Source organism: Xenopus tropicalis, chromosome 2 (genome assembly GCF_000004195.4).
Source record: "Xenopus tropicalis strain Nigerian chromosome 2, UCB_Xtro_10.0, whole genome shotgun sequence".
In the NCBI taxonomy this organism is placed as follows: Eukaryota; Metazoa; Chordata; class Amphibia; order Anura; family Pipidae; genus Xenopus; species Xenopus tropicalis.
Window position 1 is genome coordinate 171,767,439 of NC_030678.2, and position 24,882 is coordinate 171,792,320.

The 24,882-nt window shown below is 44.4% G+C and overlaps 1 protein-coding gene across 4 annotated transcripts in view; it reads left to right on the forward strand.

Moving 5' to 3' along the window:
* pak1 (p21 protein (Cdc42/Rac)-activated kinase 1) overlaps positions 1-24,882 on the forward strand; it is a 51,070-nt gene that overhangs the window by 6,288 nt on the left and 19,900 nt on the right. Inside the window, exons 1-5 of one of the 4 annotated variants that reach the window (XM_031897359.1) lie at positions 1,069-1,196; positions 15,134-15,319; positions 17,091-17,191; positions 18,246-18,393; positions 23,804-23,841. In XM_031897359.1, coding sequence (XP_031753219.1) covers positions 15,160-15,319; positions 17,091-17,191; positions 18,246-18,393; positions 23,804-23,841 — 447 coding nt within the window. In that variant the 5' untranslated portion in view covers positions 1,069-1,196; positions 15,134-15,159. Of the gene's footprint in view, positions 1-1,068; positions 1,197-15,133; positions 15,320-17,090; positions 17,192-18,245; positions 18,394-23,803; positions 23,842-24,882 lie in introns of those variants that run through there. The other 3 variants (XM_018091760.2, XM_018091762.2, XM_018091761.2) reach the window with 3 other exon arrangements.

Below are 24,882 nucleotides of genomic sequence, written 5' to 3' on the forward strand. Positions count from 1 at the left end.
CAGTCCTTGCATGAAAGGATTTTCAGACCCGATGACAGACATTGGCAGTTTCCTATCTAGATATTATTTATACAGGTGAGCTACTCTTTTATCCTCCTGTGGACCAATAGGCTGCCAGCTTCCTGGAGCATTGTGCTCTTACCTGGGGCTCTGGTACTTCCTGGAGAATTTTGTGCTCATTGGGGTGTTTTATTTTTTTTTTTTTCCATACTTTTTTTGGCCCATTGACATTAGTCTTAGTAAGTTATTTACTGAGGAAGAGGAAGGCAGGGGTAAGATTAGAAGAAAGGGGGTTCCGCCTGGAGATGCAACGTGAGCTTTTTACAGTGAGAGCTGTGGGATTGATTCTTTTCCTTAAGGGCGGTGCTGGCAGATACATTAGACAGATTCAGGGAAGGGCTGGATGCCGTTTTAGCAGGGGAGAAAATACAGGGTAACTGAAAATAACTATTAGTAAAAGTTGATCCAGGGATCTTGTTTCCCCATTAACGAATTCAGCAATATATATATGCGGAGCGCATGTGTAAAGAAGAAAATATACAATAGTGCAAAAGAGTATAAATAAAGGAGATCCTTCTCCAAAACGTAACTAAACAATGTATCAGTTTAAAAGTGAAGGTATGTGCTCATTAGATTACACTAACACCCAAGTGCAGTACTGCAAACTGCTTACCAGATGGCAGTATAGATGTAGCAGTCGAATTTATGTATCCAATAGCGGCATCTGACTAGATAGATGAAAGTAGCATTCTTGATGAACCTCGCAACTGTATCCTCATGTGAAACAAATCTGATTGCAGAGCGTCGCTGTATCCTCAGTGAGGCACAAAAGGGAAGACAGCAACTGTAGGAGTGGGTTGAAATCTGCAGCAAATGTTTAGAGTTGGTGAGGTTCTTAGGTAAAGTTACAGCCTGTAGATCCTGCTTATCAGGAAGACTGATAAGCAGGATCTACAGGCTGTAACTTTACCTAAGAACCTCACCAACTCTAAACATTTGCTGCAGATTTCAACCCACTCCTACAGTTGCTGTCTTCCCTTTTGTGCCTCACTGAGGATACAGCGACGCTCTGCAATCAGATTTGTTTCACATGAGGATACAGTTGCGAGGTTCATCAAGAATGCTACTTTCATCTATCTAGTCAGATGCCGCTATTGGATACATAAATTCGACTGCTACATCTATACTGCCATCTGGTAAGCAGTTTGCAGTACTGCACTTGGGTGTTAGTGTAATCTAATGAGCACATACCTTCACTTTTAAACTGATACATTGTTTAGTTACGTTTTGGAGAAGGATCTCCTTTATTTATACTCTTTTGCACTATTGTATATTTTCTTCTTTACACATGCGCTCCGCATATATATATTGCTGAATTCGTTTTTGGGACCCAGTCAAAGGGGTTGATTTGAAGCGGAGCTGCAGGAAGTTTTCGACACACTTGATTGGACTTATTATCCACACAGGATTGGAGAACACATCAATTTTAGAGCGCTGAGGACTGTGGTATTGTATATATACCCTTACACAGAATCTTGTTTCCCCAGCCTGAAGCAAAGTGGTAACGGCTACAAATAGGTATTTTTTCCACTTTTCTCTGGATCAGGTAGCAGTTAGGCAGGTTTCTCTTGGACAAAACGCTCCGACTTGATTGATGTGTGTTTTTAGCCTCAAACTCTCAGTTATTTTGTTACATTTAATAGGGGATTTAAGAAGGTTTAAAGTCCATTGACTTCTAATATGCTTATCATTTATAGTAGGGGGTACATTATCCCTTATAATACATGAGTGATACTCAGAGTTCCCTGTATAACTCAGCCTGCAGCCTTGTGCCTTTATATGGGCACAGAACCCCTCAGTGACTGCTAATATCCTTATCATTTACAGTAGGGGGTACATTATCCCTTATAATACATGAGTGATACTCAGAGTTCCCTGTATAACTCAGCCTGCAGCCTTGTGCCTTTATATGGGCACAGAACCCCTCAGTGACTGCTAATATCCTTATCATTTACAGTAGGGGGTACATTATCCCTTATAATACATGAGTGATACTCAGAGTTCCCTGTATAACTCAGCCTGCAGCCTTGTGCCTTTATATGGGCACAGAACCCCTCAGTGACTGCTAATATCCTTATCATTTACAGTAGGGGGTACATTATCCCTTATAATACATGAGTGATACTCAGAGTTCCCTGTATAACTCAGCCTGCAGCCTTGTGCCTTTATATGGGCACAGAACCCCTCAGTGACTGCTAATATCCTTATCATTTACAGTAGGGGGTACATTATCCCTTATAATACATGAGTGATACTCAGAGTTCCCTGTATAACTCAGCCTGCAGCCTTGTGCCTTTATATGGGCACAGAACCCCTCAGTGACTGCTAATATCCTTATCATTTACAGTAGGGGGTACATTATCCCTTATAATACATGAGTGATACTCAGAGTTCCCTGTATAACTCAGCCTGTAGCCTTGTGCCTTTATATGGGGGGCACAGAACCCCTCAGTGACTGCTAATATCCTTATCATTTACAGTAGGGGGTACATTATCCCTTATAATACATGAGTGATACTCAGAGTTCCCTGTATAACTCAGCCTGCAGCCTTGTGCCTTTATATGGGCACAGAACCCCTCAGTGACTGCTAATATCCTTATCATTTACAGTAGGGGGTACATTATCCCTTATAATACATGAGTGATACTCAGAGTTGCTGATTTTCTATACATATAGCTTTTATTTAGCTGAATGATTTGTTGTGTGGGAATAGGTGCTTGGGCAGAAGTGCTTTCAGTTGCCATGAAATACAAATGGTCAATAAAACCATCATAGTGTCACACAGAGAGGACCTTTGTCCCCAGATGGATATTCAGTGGTAGATGCCAGTGAATCTCTTTAGAAGATATTAAATATTAGAAGAGATATTGAGCTGTAAATGCTAGTGGAGAGTCTTAGGTGTAGGGCACCCCAATAAAAGGGATAATGATGATAATTGTGAGTAAGAGGGAATAGAACCCTGGCTCCCTGGCTGTACCTGTGTGTCATTGCTGTGGAATTCAATGGGCACGCTGAGTCATGGGGGGGTGCAATGTTTCGGCTTGTTCCCTGCGAGGCGCACAGCCAATTCTCTAACAGGGGCAATTAGCAGGGAATGCCAGTAGCTGGGTATTAGCAATCCTTTATACGGATGAAAGTTGCGTGAAGACAGACACTTAATGGCAATGGTGCATGAGGCAGACAAATGTGTTGCCCCCCAGGCATTTTGTTACTCTGTGGGTGGGGGACAACCTGTTCAAAATCACCCCCATTCACTTTGATTGGTATATAAGGCTTCTTCGGACGGAAGCAGTGAGAAAAGGTCGGAAAGCATAGCTTTGGATCCATTCATTTTGGATATTGTGATTTACTATGATTGGCAGTCACATGCAGTGCACTGTGCAAAGTGTCATTTTTGGATGCAAACTGCCATACTTTTTACCCGCAATGCACAATTACCAGCATGTCCAGGGTTCCACAGCATCGGTTAGCACATTCGCCCACCATTCAGCCGTAGAAGTAGGACAGACACAGTGGTGCTTGGCACAACTATAGAGAAGTGCAAGGAGCATGTTTGGGCCCAGGTATCTATAATGAATGGCATGCACACATGCAACATTTGCACTTGATTTGGTGCAACCGCCCCTGACGTGCATCTTTTACTCTTCTTACAAAAACAAGTGTAAATGTAGTGCTGGAACCATATTGTGATACTTCTACTGGGCAAGATCCTTCCTCTTTGGATAAATGGGTTTTCCCATGTGCGTGTGTATGGGGGTCATTTCCTGGTATTTATGGCACGGCTGAACGTTCTTTCTGGTAAAAGCCAGCAGCCTTTTATTGCTTTATGGCAGGTGTATTTGCTTTGAACGCACACAAATCAAAGGTAGATTTATCAAAGTTGGAATAACGATAACACCCCAGGCAAACAGTGACGCCATTCAAACACAGTTATGGGCAGTAATGTTGAAGCCATGGGTGTTTAAAAGGGGCACAAAATTCACATTAATAGATCAATCTTTGGCATATACATAGCGTAACCCCTTTTTGGCTGTAACCAGTCAAACCCAGGCTAGTGTAGGTTTAGAGCATGGGGTACATGTGACTCAATCCTTCAGGATGGGCCTTCGCTAGATGGAAGTGACCTGCGGAGCTAGGGGTGTAGTTTAACTGCAACTCACTGTAGCTGTGTGCAGTGCAGTTTAGCAAAGATGGATGCCAGAAGTTGAACAATAGAACTGGTTTATTGTCAAAGACAATCAATGTGCAGGGTTATTCCATATACTCACATACAGATGGTATATGATAGTAGTACTCTGTGGACAGCAAAGAGAGGATGCACATCGGTTTATCCCACCTCCTTTAGAGTCTGGGCAGGGTAAATGCACCTGGGCAGCTTGGCACCACTTTGGTAGCAGTCAGGATAGATACCCCAGTCCTCAGGTTTAATACCCCTAGCTTTAAGAGTCCTACAGCCGACTGTGGATCAGGGTTTAGCTACTGCCTGTCTCTTATGTCTTAACCGTGGCCCTATGCTGAGGCAACAGTGCCTGTATGGAAGGTACTTCCAGCTACTTTCCTTGGTGGAGCCGAAACTGCTCTTGCTTCCTTCCCTCTCTATCTCACTCTCCTAGAGAGTGCTCTACAAGAGTAACTATCTAACTGGTCCTCGTTCCCGGGGTCCCTGTCCCCGACATCACCAGAGTGGATGTTAACCTCTGGGGCAATAAGGCTTTACTGGGGCCTATTCTGATCCCAGAGGAAGACACACTCTCACTATATGAGAGTGCAAGAGGTGTGGTCAACCCCAAATAACTAATAAGGCATAAGGCAAACTCTAAACTGATATACGGGTCTTTGCCCAGTAACAGCATAAACTAAGGAAGTAGAAGGGTTTAAAGCCATAGTGGTATATTAACCCTATGGGTCCCTGCAATAGCTACAGTTACAGCTAAAGAGGTATGCACCTCAGGATCATGAACTGGTGGGGGGTCAGTGACCCCTATAAACACCACAGTTCCTTTTTTTACTTCCTTATTTGATGTCACACATAGTACTGGCAGCAGACTTAACTCCTATTGGCTGTGTCTCCTGTCAGTCTGACACTGCTTCCTGTGCCTGTGACAGAGTGCTGCAATTCTAATGTAACAGTAAGTTAGATGTGTGATATACTGAGTCTGTTTGCCTATGCCATCGCAAAGGGAGAAATTAACCAATGGTCCAATAGGAATAGGAAACAAGTAAGGGCAAAGCCTGGCAGTGATGATGTCAGCATACAGGAAGTTCTCAGTGTGTCAGGTTCAAAATAGGCCCCTCCCATCCCTTCAGAAAACCGATCAGAGAGAGAGGATAAGGGCTGATTTAACAGATATAAAAAGTTGCTTTTACTGTGGCCTTTTTACTTTTTTATGGAAAATGGATTTTCCCATTGCACACGTTTATTATTGTCCATCTGCGCTCTGTCCCTCCTCTCACTGGGGCGCTGCGCTTCTTACCATTTATCATTCTTATAAAGGAACACTTCACCCAAACATTTCATTTCAGTATGGCCTTAATGCCTTCATGCTTCCTGCCTGACCATCTGGGCATGCCTGGCACCTCAGAGGGGCTTCTGTATTTGTGCAAACCTTCTTGGCACATGGAGATGGCACTGATTCTCCCTTCCTGTTCGGCCCATATGGCCCCAGTGATCGGAACGCTGCCACGACAATGCCCAACTGCTTGGCTGGATAACTGGCACTTCAGCCTGGGTATGGCTTCCTACCTGGCTGCCAGATACCTACTCTATACAGATATAGGGCAAACAAACCATTATAATAGCTGCTACTCAGTAGTAACCAAAACAGCGCCCCTCCATGGCAGTTTGTAAAGAACATTGTTCCCATATCTCCCCAGTCACCGTGTTTTACTCCAAAGTAATGTTCACTCTCAGAAGCGGAACAGGACAGTATCATTTCCCTGCCCTACCTTTTATAACAGGGAAGGACAGAGCCGGGGTAGGGGGAAATCCAAGGCCTCCCAGGTATTAATCAGATCAAGCAGCAAGGCGTTATTCCTTCCCTGGTGGTTATTTTGTCATTAACGTTTAATCAGATATGCCCTGCCAAAGTATCTGGCTGTGTAAACAACTCCTCGGCAGCGTGGGCTTGCTCTCTAAACATTCATTTAACCAGTCGCTACATGATACGTGCGAATGCTGACTATCACTTTGTGCTCAAGGCTGTTCCACCCAAACAATGCTAGATATATATAAATTCATATGCCATCTTATGTTCCTTTTCTAAGGCAAGTTGACCTCGCACTATAGTCTACTTTCAGGGTGCACTAATGTGTGCGGTATTATATAGATTGAAGATAAAGAAAACACATCTAAACTTTAGGCACAAAAAATTCACCGCAGAAAAATTCGCCGAACGTCAAAAAATTGTCGCCCGCGTCAAAAGAATAGTCGTGGGTGTCAAAACAATAGTCGTGGGCATCAAAAGAATAGTCGCAGGCGATGAAAGAATAGCCGCGGGCGATGAAAGAATAGCCGCGGGCGACGAAAGAATAGCCACGGGCAACAAAAGAATAGCCGCGAAACGAAAGAATAGCCGCGAAACGAAAGAATAGCCGCGAAACGAAAGAATAGCCGCGAAACGAAAGAATAGCCGCGCAACGAAAGAATAGCCATGGGCGACAAATTTTTTTGACGTGCAACGTTTTCGCCGTTTCGCGAATCTTTTTAAAGATTCGCAAATTTTTCGGCAAAGCGAAACGGGACAGATTCGCTCATCACTATTTATCTTCAATCTATCTTATGTTCCTTGGCATAAACATGGATTGATATTAAAGGGCACATAAAGGCCATATAAACATGGGCTCTAATGGCTGCCATGCTGCTACCCCCCCACACCCTTGCAGAGCTGTCAACTCCCCCTATTTTAATTTGGGTGGCATGTTGCACCCCAACTCACCCGCGCATCTGTCTGTCTCATTTTAATACTGTCTGGGACCTTAACAGGCCCCCTTTCTGCCCCCTATTGAGATGTATTCATAGGGACACTTACAATATAAGCAGTAGTACACGTGCCTGTCCTTAGGAGCTTACAATCACTTCCTTCTTATAAACATGTTCCCATGAACATCTCTCTGTACTAGGGCTCTCACCCATGCATGGCTGACCTGACATTGAAGCAATTTGGGATTTGGCTCAGGGTTTTACTGTAGTCCATCTATATTTAATGCACTGACGCCCCTTGGGCATTAATGGAGCAGGTGATTTGTCGCACTGACAGGAACACCGGGGCACCTATTTAAATGCAAATAAGCATCTGTGTTATTCACCCCCTCCCCATTACCCACCATCTGCCTCCCCCGGGGGAGACGCACAAACGCAGCCCTTGCCCACTGGAGGATGGCATGAAATTGCCAAGACACTCTGGGACCATTCTCAGCCCCTTAAAAACCAACTGGCGCCTGTTTTAATTGCCAGATCCCTGAAGTACGCTCCACAGACACCGAGATCAATTTTTAATTAGCGTGGCGAGTTCTTAAAGCAGAATGACATGTGAATTTACTGGGGATCTAAACTATGTGGGGGTTTTGTGTAGGTTTACCCTTAAACGTGACTCTCAGAGCCTTGTCATGTCTTGGCCATACACGCACCGATAATAATGTAGGAATATTCGGTGCATGTATGGTAAGTCGGCGAGTCGACCGGTATCGCAGGAGGCTGCTGATATCGGTCGATTCGCCGATCGGTCAGGTCAAAAGATTTTGATCGGGCGCCATAGAAGGCTCCTGAGCAAAATCTGCCGTCAGGGCTGAATCGGCAGAAGGAGGTAGAAATCCTATTGTTTCTACCTCCTTATCTGCCGTTTCAGCCCTGAAGGTTAGTGGCGATCTTTCAAAAGACCGCAGATCGCCACGTGTGTGGCCACCTTTTGGGCTGTGGTGAAAAGGGGGCAGGATTATGTTTTGAAAGGGGCGGGGCTACATACATACAGCCATTAAACTTGTAATACGGGCCGTGGCCTCGGCAGGTGGTTTACTGGCTGGGTGGCCACCCTACCCACAGGATAATGATCAGATTATAATGGGGACTAAGGATGTGGAGCACTTTGACCCACCTTTCAATTCTGTATAGGAGGCCACTATAGGTGGCCAAATAATCTGCAGACTTGGTCTGGAGGGTCCAAGTCAGCAGTATTAATCTACCTGTGTATAGCCGACCATATACATATACATTAGGGATGCACCAAATGGCTACGGCCATCTTTAGATTGTAAGCTCCCTTTTACCCCCCTGTTTTGGTCATGTGATCTGTTTCCAAAGTCCATGCTTGTTCTTTGTGAGTGTGTGCAGGTGAAAGGTGTCCCTATTCACACTCACTTCCTCTGTAACACCTCGCACGCTTGCTCTCAGGATGTTACTCATTGGGTGTTGTTAGAGGTAATGAGGTCTGTTGTCCCCTCCCTACCTGCAGCTGCTGCCTGTGTCTTAGGTTTTTAGATAAGGAGGAGTTCATTAAAGTCACCTTTAAATTAACTTTCAGTATGTTATAGAATGGCCAATTCTAAGCAACTTTTCAATTGGTCTTCATTATTTTTTTTTATAGTTTTTGAATTATTTGCCATCTTCTTCTAACTCTTTGCAGCTTTCAAATGGGGGTCACTGACCCCGGCAGCCAAAGAACTATTGCTTTGTGAAACTACAATTTAATTGTTATTGTTACTTTTTAGTACTTATTTTTCTATTCAGGTCCTCTCCTATTCATATACCAGTCTTTCATTCAAACCACACCCTGGTTGCTAAGGTAATTTGGATCTTAGCAACCAATAAGCTGCTGAAACTCCAAAGGAGAGAGCTGCTGAACAAAAACTGAAATAATTAAAAAATGACAAATAAAAAATAAAGACCACTTGCAAACTGTCTCAGAATATCACTCTCTACATCAGTGATCCCCAACCAGTATCTCAGGGACAACATGTTGCTCCCCAACCCCTTGGGTGTTGCTCTCAGTGCCCCCAAACCAGGCAGTTATTTTTGAATTCCTGACTTGGGGGCAAGTTTTGGTTGAATAAAAATAGCCAATCACAGCCCTTATTTGGCTCCTCCATGAACTTTTATGGTGCTTGTGTTGCTCCCCAAGTCTTTTTATATTTGACTGTGGCTCACAAGTAAGAAAGGTTGGGGATCCCTGCTCTACATCATACAAAAAGTTAACTCTAACATGAACAACCTCTTTAAATAGAGGCTTTAAATGCTGGCATGTCGAGCCATGTGATCAAGAGGGGTTGGTCCTGGGCAGAATTGGCACGGCCGTGGGGGAACACACGTGTAAGCCTGTAGGAGAGGTGCAGAAACTCCCTGGATGGCTGGCAGGGCATCACCATGAATCACTGTGTAGGGTTGCCAGCTTTGCCAGAGGCTAAACCGGAACAAAGAGGACGGGGCAGATGGTATTGGGGGTGGGGCAGGGATGTTGGACATGGGCATGATGACATCAGAAGTGGGCACAATGATGTCAGTGGGATTATGATGCCAAAGCAGGGTTATTGCATCACTTCAATGCAATTGGCTGGATTTCTGTCCAGTGTTTTAAACTAGAGTTAGGTTTAACCTAACTTTTAGTATGTTATAGAATGGCCTATTCTAAGCAACTTTTCAATTGGTCTTCATTATTTATTTGTTATATATTTTAAATTATTTGCTGCCTTCTGAGTCTTTCCAGCTTTCAAATGGGGGTCACTGACCCCGGCATCCAAAAAAACTATTGCTCTGTGAGGCTCCAGTTTTATTGTTATTGTTATTTTTTGTAAATTTATTTTCTATTCAGCCCCTCCCCTATTCATTTACCAGTCTCTCATTCAAACCACTCCCTGGTTGCTAAGGTAATTTGGACCCTAGCAACGAGATAGCTGCTGAAAACTGGAGAGCTGCTGAACTGAAAATGAAATAACTAAAAAACTACAAATAATAAATAATGAAGACCAATTGCAAATTGTCTCAGAATATTACTCTCTACAGCAGTGATCCCCAACCAGTGGCTCAGGGTAACATGTTGCTCCCCAACCCCTTGGATGTTGCTCTCAGTGCCCCCAAACCAGGTAGTTATTTTTGAATTCCTGACTTGGGGGCAAGTTTTGGTTGAATAAAAACAAGATTTACTACCAAATAAAGCCCCCTGTAAGCTGATAGGGTGCATAGAGGCTGCCTAATAGCCAATCACAGCCCTTATTTGGCTCCTCCAAGAACTTATGATGCTTGTGTTGCTCCCCAAGTCTTTTTATATTTGACTGTGGCTCACGAGTAAGAAAGGTTGGGGATCCCTGCTCTACATCATACAAAAAGTTAACTCAGAAGCAAACAACCCCTTTGATATTTGTTTTTCATTTATTGGCCACATTATTGTTCAGGTTTCACAACTCTGAAAACCGAACAGACAGTTGAGACTCGAACAGGCCTTAGAAAAACTGAAGTGTTTGGGTCAGTGAACAATTAGGTAACATATCCATGCAGGTGTGGCACCTAATACATGGGCTAAGCCCCCAAACTATCATTGCAAATGTGCAGCTTGTTTCCCCCCCCCCCCAGGCAGGTAAGGAAGGGGTGTAACACTGAGAGCACCAAAGAGGCCAAAATACCAGGTGTTCAATAGCCCGCGTGCTACTGCTTGCCCTGCCCGTGTTTGGCTCCCTTATCCTCTCTGTGTGTGCTTTCTATTTCCATCTCTCCACGTGGCAGGGCTGTAAACAATGGAAACTCTCTCATTTATAGAGAGTCAGTGCGGGCAGAGCTAAGGTGGCCACACACGCTAAGGTCTGCTTGGCGAGTGAATCTTCTCCCGATATCCCCACCTACGGGCGGGTGATATCGGGCTAATTCAGTTGATAATCATCGAGCCGATGCAGTCCCCAATCCGACTAAATTTCAAACCTGCCCGATTTCAGGCCAGATATCGGTCGGGCAGGCCCATTGTTAGTGCCCATACACGGACCGATAAGCTGCCGAATCTGTCTAAGCGACCCATATCGGCAGCTAGAATCGGCCCATGTATGGGCATCTTAAGGGACACCTATTATTATTATTAACATTTATTTATAAAGCACCAACATATCCCACAGTGCTGTACAATAAGTGGGTTCCATACATTGGGCATACAGAGTAACATATAAAGCAATCAGTAACCGATACAGGAGGGGAAGGGAGCCCTGCCCAAAAGAGCTTACACTCTACAGGGAATTACTGCATTTCATACATTGGGCATACAGAGTAACATATAAAGCAATCAGTAACCGATACAGGAGGGGAAGGGAGCCCTGCCCAAAAGAGCTTACACTCTACAGGGAATTACTGCATTTCATACATTGGGCATACAGAGTAACATATAAAGCAATCAGTAACCGATACAGGAGGGGAAGGGAGCCCTGCCCAAAAGAGCTTACACTCTACAGGGAATTACTGCATTTCATACATTGGGCATACAGAGTAACATATAAAGCAATCAGTAACCGATACAGGAGGGGAAGGGAGCCCTGCCCAAAAGAGCTTACACTCTACAAGGAATTACTGCATTTCATACATTGGGCATACAGAGTAACATATAAAGCAATCAGTAACCGATACAGGAGGGGAAGGGAGCCCTGCCCAAAAGAGCTTACACTCTACAAGGAATTACTGCATTTCATACATTGGGCATAAAGAGTAACATATAAAGCAATCAGTAACCGATACAGGAGGGGAAGGGAGCCCTGCTTAAAAGAGCTTACAATCTACAAGGAGAAAGGGCCCAATTTCAGGCCAGATGTCGGTCAGGCAGGCCCCGTCGTTTGTGCCCATACACAGGCCAATAAGCTGCCGAATTGGTCTAAAGGAGCGATATCAGCAGCTGAAATCGGCCGTGTATGGCCACCTTTAGGGACACCTATAGGATATGATTCAGGGGCCCATTCTGTGTATATAGGGGACGGAACGGAATTTCTGCACCTTGGTGTGATATGTCGAAGTGGGCTGCTAACTGAGCGTCTTATTTACCCAGCTAAAGGGCACCTCCAGCCAAATAAACATTAGCACTTTGTTTTGCACAATAAAAAAACACTTTCTAATGTACGTCAATTAAACATTTTCACTGGTTTTACTTAACTGTGCGATTTCAGTTGAAAGGCATAAGGTGGCCAAACACTGGCTGATTTTAGCCGAGGTCCTTTAGACCGATTCGGCAACTTATCTGCCCGTGTAGGGGCACCAACGACGGGCCTCCCCGACAGTCATCTGGCCTGAAATCGGGCAGATCTCGATCAGGCAGGTTTGATTTTTCAATCAGGTCAGGGGCCGCATCGGCTCGTTGCTGGGGTCTCCGAACCAACGGTGCCCATGACTGACGGTGCACTGTAAGATCTGCTCGCTTGGTGAGGTCGTCAAGCAAGCGGATCTTCTCCCAATATGGCCTCCTACGGATGGGTGATATTGGGCTAATTTTGATCCTATGGCCAAAGATCGAATTAGCCCGATATTGCCCACCCGTAGGAGGCCATAGCGGGAGAAGATCCGATTGGTCACCAAGCCAGCGTATGGGCAGCTTTATTTATTGGTCCGCTCGTGCTGTTTCTGACTGTTTAAACACTTCCGGCTCTTATTTGGCTTCGGTTCCATTGTTTCAGGAGTCAGAACCAGCAGCAAGTTGCTTAGGCTTACATATCATGGGCACGTGCAGTTCCAAGGCAGTGAGTAAAGCAGTGACGGTATCACAGAAACATTATTCATCCTGTAGGGACTTGCGCCCGGTTGCAGCTGCAGATCGATATGATGCAATTACGCGGCTCAGCATTTGCTTTTAAGCTTAACCATCGACTATAAGCGGCTTTTTTTGTACTGGAACCTGTTTATCTTATAGGACACAAGGCCATTTACCATTACTAACAAACTGTCAGAAGTTAAAATGTTATGTTGTTAGCTTAGCTAAATATAAATACCCAGTTTGAGAGAGAGAGAGAGAGAGAGAGAGGATTTGCTGGTGCCCCCAATCTCTATGGCTACACCCACACAGGGCTGATACTCGGCCTGCATTTATCCTCCGGTCGAAAATCAGTCCTGTGTGGGAGTAGTATCAGTTTCATTCACATTTTCACTTTTGGCTTTATGCCTTTTTATGGGCACAGAACCCCTCAGTGACTGCTAATATCCTTATCATTTACAGTAGGGGGTACATTATCCCTTATAATACATGAGTGATACTCAGAGTTCCCTGTATAACTCAGCCTGCAGCCTTGTGCCTTTATATGGGGGGCACAGAACCCCTCAGTGACTGCTAATATCCTTATCATTTACAGTAGGGGTACATTATCCCTTATAATACATGAGTGATACTCAGAGTTCCCTGTATAACTCAGCCTGCAGCCTTGTGCCTTTATATGGGCACAGAACCCCTCAGTGACTGCTAATATCCTTATCATTTACAGTAGGGGGTACATTATCCCTTATAATACATGAGTGATACTCAGAGTTCCCTGTATAACTCAGCCTGCAGCCTTGTGCCTTTATATGGGGGGCACAGAACCCCTCAGTGACTGCTAATATCCTTATCATTTACAGTAGGGGGTACATTATCCCTTATAATACATGAGTGATACTCAGAGTTCCCTGTATAACTCAGCCTGCAGCCTTGTGCCTTTATATGGGCACAGAACCCCTCAGTGACTGCTAATATCCTTATCATTTACAGTAGGGGGTACATTATCCCTTATAATACATGAGTGATACTCAGAGTTCCCTGTATAACTCAGCCTGCAGCCTTGTGCCTTTATATGGGCACAGAACCCCTCAGTGACTGCTAATATCCTTATCATTTACAGTAGGGGGTATATTATCCCTTATAATACATGAGTGATACTCAGAGTTCCCTGTATAACTCAGCCTGCAGCCTTGTGCCTTTATATGGGCACAGAACCCCTCAGTGACTGCTAATATCCTTATCATTTACAGTAGGGGTACATTATCCCTTATAATACATGAGTGATACTCAGAGTTCCCTGTATAACTCAGCCTGCAGCCTTGTGCCTTTATATGGGGGCACAGAACCCCTCAGTGACTGCTAATATCCTTATCATTTACAGTAGGGGGTACATTATCCCTTATAATACATGAGTGATACTCAGAGTTCCCTGTATAACTCAGCCTGCAGCCTTGTGCCTTTATATGGGCACAGAACCCCTCAGTGACTGCTAATATCCTTATCATTTACAGTAGGGGGTATATTATCCCTTATAATACATGAGTGATACTCAGAGTTCCCTGTATAACTCAGCCTGCAGCCTTGTGCCTTTATATGGGGGGCACAGAACCCCTCAGTGACTGCTAATATCCTTATCATTTACAGTAGGGGGTACATTATCCCTTATAATACATGAGTGATACTCAGAGTTCCCTGTATAACTCAGCCTGCAGCCTTGTGCCTTTATATGGGCACAGAACCCCTCAGTGACTGCTAATATCCTTATCATTTACAGTAGGGGTACATTATCCCTTATAATACATGAGTGATACTCAGAGTTCCCTGTATAACTCAGCCTGCAGCCTTGTGCCTTTATATGGGCACAGAACCCCTCAGTGACTGCTAATATCCTTATCATTTACAGTAGGGGGTACATTATCCCTTATAATACATGAGTGATACTCAGAGTTCCCTGTATAACTCAGCCTGCAGCCTTGTGCCTTTATATGGGTACAGAACCCCTCAGTGACTGCTAATATCCTTATCATTTACAGTAGGGGGTACATTATCCCTTATAATACATGAGTGATACTCAGAGTTCCCTGTATAACTCAGCCTGCAGCCTTGTGCCTTTATATGGGCACAGAACCCCTCAGTGACTGCTAATATCCTTATCATTTACAGTAGGGGGTACATTATCCCTTATATTACATAGCTTTAGGTAAATGTTTATACATGCAAGGTGGTGTCCTGCGTCACTGTATGTTGGCATTGGGTAATAATTTGATGCCACTAAGGGGAAAGCAATTGGGGTCTCCTGTTACATGGCTGAATGTAATATCATAATTAATATTTGTAGGAAACACTGTGGTAACATTGATTCTTCTCTCTTTTCCCAGTTAGAAGCTGAGCTCAGATCCTGAATATGTCCAACAATGCCTTGGCAATTGAAGACAAGGCCCCACCTCCACCCATAAGGATCAATAGCACAATAGGCGGGGGCAATACGAACAAATGGAATGAAAAGGACAAAAAAATTAAAAAGGGTGAAGAGAAATCCCAACCTTTCAACTTTCCTCATAAAGGTGCAAATATCTTACTTTGGCAGTGTCCCCCATCTTTTCTTCTTGTTTTTCTGGGCTGCTTACCTCCTAGGACCCTATAAAAGCTACATGCTGCATGTCTGACTAGTAACACTGCGGTCTAGATTCAACCTAAAATAGACTGATTAGATAACCCTGTCTTACCCTACTATACCTGCTATCCCACAGCCCCAGTCCCTTCCCAGAGTCTATTATCCCCCACTGCTACTATAGGCACCATCTCTCCCTACTATACCTGCTATCCCACAGCCCCAGTCCCTTCCCAGAGGCTATTATCCCCCCACTGCTACTATAGGCACCATCTCTCCCTACTATACCTGCTATCCCACAGCCCCAGTCCCTTCCCAGAGGCTATTATCCCCCCACTGCTACTATAGGCACCATCTCTCCCTACTATACCTGCTATCCCACAGCCCCAGTCCCTTCCCAGAGGCTATTATCCCCCCACTGCTACTATAGGCACCATCTCTCCCTACTATACCTGCTATCCCACAGCCCCAGTCCCTTCCCAGAGTCTATTATCCCCCACTGCTACTATAGGCACCATCTCTCCCTACTATACCTGCTATCCCACAGCCCCAGTCCCTTCCCAGAGGCTATTATCCCCCCACTGCTACTATAGGCACCATCTCTCCCTACTATTCCTGCTATCCCACAGCCCCAGTCCCTTCCCAGAGGCTATTATCCCCCCACTGCTACTATAGGCACCATCTCTCCCTACTATACCTGCTATCCCACAGCCCCAGTCCCTTCCCAGAGGCTATTATCCCCCCACTGCTACTATAGGCACCATCTCTCCCTACTATACCTGCTATCCCACAGCCCCAGTCCCTTCCCAGAGGCTATTATCCCCCCACTGCTACTATAGGCACCATCTCTCCCTACTATACCTGCTATCCCACAGCCCCATTCCCTTCCCAGAGGCTATTATCCCCCCACTGCTACTATAGGCACCATCTCTCCCTACTATACCTGCTATCCCACAGCCCCAGTCCCTTCCCAGAGGCTATTATCCCCCACTGCTACTATAGGCACCATCTCTCCCTACTATACCTGCTATCCCACAGCCCCAGTCCCTTCCCAGAGGCTATTATCCCCCCACTGCTACTATAGGCACCATCTCTCCCTACTATACCTGCTATCCCACAGCCCCAGTCCCTTCCCAGAGGCTATTATCCCACTGCTACTATAGGCACCATCTCTCCCTACTATACCTGCTATCCCACAGCCCCAGTCCCTTCCCAGAGGCTATTATACCCCCACTGCTACTATAGGCACCATCTCTCCCTACTATACCTGCTATCCCACAGCCCCAGTCCCTTCCCAGAGGCTATTATCCCCCCCACTGCTACTATAGGCACCATCTCTCCCTACTATACCTGCTATCCCACTTACTTTTACTATAGACACTGCTGTATTACCTGTTGTTATTTGGGTGACATTGTACCTTGCTATTAACCTTTCCCATAATTGCTGCCTATTTTTCTCCCCTTCAGAAGTACAAGTTGCCCCTTTGTGGATCCCCTGAAGGCAATGTATATATTGTGTGTTTAATGTAAGGAGTGTATGGTCTGTAAATAACTGGTTTTAACATTTAGACCATAGTTGTTATCATGTTACATTGCAGCAGTGATCTATGAATAAATACAGTTAGAGATAAAGATACAGCAGGGTTGGGCTTCCCTGTGCCACTGAGGTTTAACTCTGTTTTCTACATAATTTGTAGACCATTTTATTTCTTTTCTTTGTCCAGGTAACAAAAAGGTTAAGAATCCCCCTCTGGTGATTTCCAGCCCATTTGGCTATGAGCATATCTATCACGTGGGGATTGATCCCTCTACAGGAGAATTTACTGTAAGTTCCTGGGAGCCTCTTGCAGTGAAGCGCTGTTTCTGGCTAATTACTTGCCCTCCTAATACATTTTCATCGATTGAATTACAATAACGGGTATAGGGTCCGTCGGACCAGAAACTGCATCAGTGAGCCAATGTTTTATGTTATCCCAGATCCTAATCATTCTAAAGTACTCAAATCGGGCGCTTCAGTCTGCCTTTGTATGGCCGCCTTGAGTTTGCTTATAGCCTGTACAGAGAGATACAATAAAACTATGGCACGATGGGGATTCCCCTGTACTAAACATAGTTCAGCAGGAACAGCCCCCTAAGTTTGCTCTTAGCCTGTACAGTGAGATACCATAAAACTATGCCAGCATAGGGATTGCCCTGTACTAAGCACAATTCAGCAGGAACAGCCCCCTAAGTTTGCTCATAGCCTGTACAGTGAGATACCATAAAACTATGGCAGCATAGGGATTGCCCTGTACTAAGCACAATTCAGCAGGAACAGCCCCCTAAGTTTGCTCATAGCCTGTACAGAGAGATACCATAAAACTATGGCAGCATAGGGTTTCCCCTGTACTAAGCACAATTCAGCAGGAACAGCCCCCTAAGTTTGCTCATAGCCTGTACAGAGAGATACCATAAAACTATGGCACATAGGGTTTCCCCTGTACTAAGCACAATTCAGCAGGAACAGCCCCCTAAGTTTGCTCATAGCCTGTACAGAGAGATACCATAAAACTATGGCACATAGGGTTTCCCCTGTACTAAGCACAATTCAGCAGGAACAGCCCCCTAAGTTTGCTCATAGCCTGTACAGAGAGATACCATAAAACTATGGCACATAGGGTTTCCCCTGTACTAAGCACAATTCAGCAGGAACAGCCCCCTAAGTTTGCTCATAGCCTGTACAGAGAGATACCATAAAACTATGGCAGCATAGGGTTTCCCTGTACTAAGCACAATTCTGCAGTGTTGTACTATTGCCTCTGTTCTAACAGTTCTGTCCCATTTATAAGGCTTAGCCAGTGTTCTTCCTTGGTATCTGACCCATTACTGTGCCCATGCAGGGCATGCCGAAACAGTGGGCCCAGCTTCTGCAGACTGCAAACATCAGTAAAATTGATCAGAAGAAGAACCCACAGGTTGTTCTGGACGTACTGAATTTCTACAGTTCTGAGACAACCTCCAAAAGCCAAAAGTACATGAGCTTCACAGGTAAGAGGTTCTGGCAGAAACCCAAGGAGGCTTTAGGCCAGGTGAGAGATCAGGGCCGACACATCTAGGTATTTTATTCTCATCTGAGGATTGTTAATCAGGAGTTGAGGTTGGTCAATACAATCTAAGCAATTATGTACAGTATTTTTATTGCAAGATTGGGTTGGTCAGCACAACTCCCTTTTATATATTCAATATGCAGTAAAGGGGAATGTAACATTTTCCCTAATGTCTCTGACATTAAATTTTCATTCTTTTTATTGTGCCCTGATTTTACGCTGGGTTCTTGCTGCCAGCAGTTTGGGTCAGTGATCAGACGTCCCTTCTAATCTGCTCGCCTTGTGCGATGGGATAAGGGACTGAAAGCAATAGAGTCTGATTGTTTCCTATGTGAGTCATGAACATCCTCCCTTCTCCTGCCGCAGATCCATCCCTGCCTCTCACTCTGGCCAACCTCAAACACGTTCCTATTGTTTGTATTGGCCGCTGTCCCTGTTCCTGGCTCTGGGATTGCTCAGCAGGCTTTGTATTACTCTGCCCTGGCATTGGCAATGCAGCCCTGGCACCGACACACACAAGTCACCAGCTGGGAACCCGTTCCTTCCTGCTGCCTCCCAAGTAATGGGCCCTCCGCTAATCAGTCAGAGGGAGTAGGAAAAGTTGGTGTACCGTGCTAGCCAGTCAAAATGTTACAGGGAAACCCTTTTGAAATAAAAAATAACAAAAGTGGTATAAAGGTGATACCTTTATTGGCTAACTAAAGCTGGCCATACACAGGCAGATCCGCTCGCTTGGCGATGTCGCCAAGCGAGCGAATCTTCACCCAATATCTCCACCTACGGGTGGCGATATTGGGGAGGCATGTAGGCGAATTCGATCGCTTGGCCCTGGGACCAAACGATCGAATTCTGCACGTGGCAATGGGGCAGTCGGTTCAGGGACCACATCAACGAGCTGATGCGGTCCCCGATCCGACTGGATTTTCTAACCTGCCCAATCGATATCTGGCCAATTTCAGGCCAGATATTGGTCGGCCAGGCCCCTCGGTTCTGCCCCTACACGGGCCGATAAGCTGCCGAATCTGTCTAAGGGACCCATATCGGCAGCTATAATCGGCCCGTGTATGGGGGCCTTTAGATAACCATAGCAATCTTTCAGAACCCAAGATGATTACTATGAAGCTGTGGTGCTCTCTGATATATATATACTGGAACAAGGACAGCACTCCTAGGATTTAAAGAATTGTGAACAAAATGTAAATGCAAGAATAGAAAGGTTTATTACTCAACGTTGAGAAATAAAGTAATAAACCTTTCTACTTTTGCATTTACATTTTGTTTACAATTCTTTAAATCCTAAGAGTGCTGTCCTTGTTCCAGGGCATTTTTTTTGTACTAGCACCCAGGTTTTGTTGCTGCAAATGGCGTGCACCCTATGGACTATTTTATATATATATATATATATATATATATATATATATATACTATACACATTACCCCAGCACTCCATTATTAAGCTTCAAGAGAAAATTAAAAACCAATTTTGCACACACTGAAGGAAAAATGTCTGCATTTTAGTGAAAAGAGACACGTTTAGTTACACGGTTTGTACAAAGTATGCATTAGCCGACGCGCCCCGTCAAGGCAGTGTCCTTGCACCAGTCCTAACCTAGCAAAAAAAGAAAATATATTTTCTTTGGGGGGAGAAAGACCATACCTGCTTTCTCTTTATATGGCATGACCTATTCCAAAGAAACCATTCAGTGATTAAGCAAATAAATACCTTCTTAAGGTCCCCATACACGGGCCCATTCTAGCTGCTGATATGGGTCCCTTGGACCGATTCAGCAGCTAATCGGCCTGTGTATGGGCAGAACCGAGCGGCCTGGCCGACCGATATCTGGCCTGAAATTGGCCAGATGTCGATCGGGCAGGTTAGAAAATCCAGTCGGATCGGGGACCCCGAACCCAGGCCCGGATTTGTGGCGAGGCCACAAAGGCCCGGGCCTAGGGTGGCACATGCACAGGGGCGGCATGCCGCCCCGCCGCAAGCAAATTTTAACATTTTGCTCCCATACGGAGCAATGGGGACATCTCCCCACTGCTCCGTATGGGAGGTCTACGTTTGGCGCTTGCGCATGTGCATTAGCGGTCACGGCGGGGGGGGGCTTGTTCGCGCATGCGCAAGTTAGGTGCATGCGCATTCGCGGCGGCAGCGGGGGGGCGCCAAATGGGGGCGGCCTTGGGGCGCCCCAAGTAGAAATCCGGCCCTGCCCGAACCGACTGCCCCATGGCCAAACAATTGGATTATTTTTTTTTTAAGGTACTTGCTACCCGATATCGCCCACCCATAGGTGGGGATATCGGGTGAAGATCCGATCGCTTGGCGACATTGCCAAGCGAGCGGATCTGCCCGTGTATGGCCAGCTTTAGCTGCAAGGCTATCCTTAAAGGGGCGGGGTAGGGAGAGCAAGTATTCAATTAGGAAATAGCCACTTCCCCTTACCATACTGAGGAAGAGCACAGTTAGTGCTTGAAACGTTGGATTTCTTTCTAAGTCCTAGTGTGTGCAGCTCACTGTCTTGCTTTATATGTTTTTTGCTAGCACCCTGGGCATTTGAACTTCAATAGGGTGTGCTCCTTTTGTTCCTGTATATATACAGTGGAGGAAATAATTATTTGACCCCTCACTGATTTTGTAAGTTTGTCCAATGACAAAGAAATGAAAAGTCTCAGAACAGTATCATTTCAATGGTAGGTTTAACAGTGGCAGATAGCACATCAAAAGGAAAATCGAAAAAATAACTTTAAATAAAAGATAGCAACTGATTTGCATTTCATTGAGTGAAATAAGTTTTTGAACCCTCTGACAAAAAAAGACTTAATACTTAGTGGAAAAACCCTTGTTTGCAAGCACAGAGGCCAAACGTTTCTTGTAATTGATGAGCAAGTTTGCGCACATTTTAGGAGGAATGTTGGTCCCACTCCTCTTTGCAGATCATCTCTAAATCCCTAAGGTTTCGAGGCTGTCTCTGTGCAACTCTGAGCTTGAGCTCCCTCCATAGGTTTTCTATTGGATTAAGGTCCGGAGACTGACTAGGCCACTCCATGACCTTAATGTGCTTCTTCTTGAGCCACTCCTTTGTTGCCTTTGCTGTATGTTTTGGGTCATTGTCGTGCTGGAACACCCATCCACGACCTATTTTCAGTTTCCTGGCAGAGGGAAGGAGGTTGTCGTTCAGGATTTCACGATACATGGCTCCGTCCATTTTCCCGTTAATGCGAATAAGTTGTCCTGTACCCTTAGCAGAAAAACACCCCCAAAGCAAAATGTTTCCACCCCCATGCTTGACGGTGGGGACGGTGTTTTGGGGGTCATAGGCAGCATTTTTCTTCCTCCAAACACAGCGAGTTGAGTTAATGCCAAAGAGCTCTATTTTGGTCTCATCAGACCACAGCACCTTCTCCCAGTCACTCACAGAATCATTCAGGTGTTCATTGGCAAACTTCAGACGGGCCTGCACATGTGCCTTCTTGAGCAGGGGGACCTTGCGAGCCCTGCAGGATTTTAATCCATTGCGGTGTAATGTGTTTCCAATGGTTTTCTTGGTGACTGTGGTCCCTGCTAATTTGAGATCATTAACTAACTCCTCCCATGTAGTTCTAGGATGCTTTTTCACCTTTCTAAGAATCATTGACACCCCACGAGGTGAGATCTTGCGTGGAGCCCCAGAGCGAGGTCGATTGATGGTCATTTTGTGCTCCTTCCATTTTCGAACAATCGCACCAACAGTTGTCACCTTCTCTCCCAGCTTCTTGCTAATGGTTTTGTAGCCCATTCCAGCCTTGTGCAGGTCTACAATTTTGTCTCTGACATCCTTGGACAGCTCTTTGGTCTTTCCCATGTTGGAGAGTTTGGAGTCTGCTTGATTGATTGATTCTGTGGACAGGTGTCTTTTATACAGGTGACTAGTTAAGACAGGTGTCCTTAATGAGGTTGACTAATTGAGTAGAAGTGTCTAACCACTCTGTGGGAGCCAGAACTCTTAATGGTTGGTAGGGGTTCAAAAACTTATTTCACTCAATGAAATGCAAATCAGTTGCTATCTTTTATTTAAAGTTATCTTTTCGATTTTCCTTTTGATGTGCTATCTGCCACTGTTAAAATAAACCTACCATTGAAATGATACTGTTCTGAGACTTTTCATTTCTTTGTCATTGGACAAACTTACAAAATCAGTGAGGGGTCAAATAATTATTTCCTCCACTGTATATATATATAAGTATCTGCATGTCTGGCTAAACAAATGCTTTGCACAGCACCATTCCTCTGTGTATATAGAGCTCATCCCCACAATCCATTGTATAACTTGCTAGGGGAGAGCAAGCAGAGGAATGCTTTGTCTCCCAATATATACAAGACATACCAATGCCTCGACAGAGAAAAGCAATGTCCTATTCATTCATAATAGAAAAGTTATATTGAGCATTGTTTATACAGAGCTCGTTATGTTTGCTTTAACTGACCCATCTGATTACAGGGAGAGGGAGGGGGAGTACCAAGGATAAAATCAAATAATGATCATTATAGATTAATAATTATTAATTAATATTATTATACCTATTTATATTATAATATTAATACTGCCACTACTACTAATAATAATTATAATGATTAAACTGTATTTAAATTATATTTAAAGTATTATTATTTAAATTATAATTAGGTCAGCACTTGCTGAATGGGGTGCCTTAGGGATCAGTGATGATTATAGGCCGGGATATAGGACTTCAAAATATCGAAGCAATGTGATGGCCTTTCCACCGGTGACATTTTGGAGTGGTTAGCCGCCCCAGAGCAGAGATCTATCGCAGGCAACTGAACTGCTCCTTGGGTCTCTAGCCTTATGTTGGATATCAGCTACAATATAGTGGTGTCTCTCTAGCCCAGTGATCCCCAACCAGTGGCTCAGGGGTAACATGTTGCTCCCCAACCCCTTGGGTGTTGCTCTCAGTGCCCCCAAACCAGGGAGTTATTTTTGAATTCCTGACTTGGGGGCAAGTTTTGGTTGAATAAAAACAAGATTTCCTACCAAATAAAGCCCCTGTAAGCTGATAGGGTGCATAGAGGCCCCTAATAGCCAATCACAGCCCTTATTTGGCTCCTCCATGAACTTTTATGGTGCTTGTGTTGCTCCCCAAGTCTTTTTACATTTGACTGTGGCTCACAAGTAAGAAAGGTTGGGGATCCCTGCTCTAGCCTGACCCCATCCTACCTGCACTGGGTCTGTACCAGACTCATCAGTCACTCGTATGCCCCAAACTCTAGTCCTTATTATCAATTACCTAAAACATTAAAGATGTTTGTAAATATAATTACTGATAATTGTTTCCTTCTTTGTTTTGCTCAGATAACTCTAGAGAGGCTTATAATTCCAATTCAGTCTTGGTAAGCTAAATCTTTTCATTTTTCCTTTTTTTTAATTTTTGAGTAAGTATTTTAACTTTGACTGTTATATAATTACACAAGAACATACAGCATACATGCTTACATGCACATACATAAACACACAGTGGGTATTATTTTACAATGCTGCTAGAATGGTCTAAATCATCCAAATGGCCCGATCAGATATAAGCATGTATGGGACATGAGAGCTCTGGCTATACTGCGCAAAATAAAAAATGTTTTCAATATAGTTAGCCAAAAATGTAATCTATAAAGGCTGCAGTGAGCAGATGTCTAACATAATAGCCAGAACACTACTTCATCCTTTACAGCCCTCTGAGCTGTTAGCAGTCAGTAACCAATCAGTGACATGAAGGGGGCCTTATGGGACATAATTGATTAGTTAGTATGCATATGAATCAGACCTGCTTGCTCACAAACTAACTGAACAGTTTATCTAGTATAAATTAATCTAAAGCAACTGGACTTGTTAGGTAATCATTGAAGACGTTTCACTACTCATCCGAGCAGCTTCTTTGGATGAAGAAGCTGCTCGGATGAGTAGTGAAACGTCTTCAATGATTACTTAACAAGTCCAGTTGCTTTAGATTTATTTATAGTAGATATACCATGACCTGAATGAATGAAAATCTTCATAGTCATAACTGTTATGTTCCATGTGCCTAAAGTCACTGACTAACTTAGAGGTTAGAGAGCTGTAAAGCAGGAAGTAGTGTTCTGGCTATTATGTTAGACATGGGCTTACTCCAGCATTTATACATTATACATTTTTTATTTTGTGCAGCCTATTTTACCCAGTTTTTTTTTAACACTAAACTGTTCCTTTATGAGTGCTAGAGGCTAGAACCAAGAGTTGGTCTTGGCTTTCAAAGAGGGCAAGGAGGAAGTAAATCAAAGAAATAAACAGGACTAAGTGCACAATGCCATGAATTTTGAATGAAATAAGAGCATTAGAGCATGCTGATGGTGATAGTGTAGTAGCTTGTATGAAAATTTTAGGCAGGGAGTCCTAGTCATAGT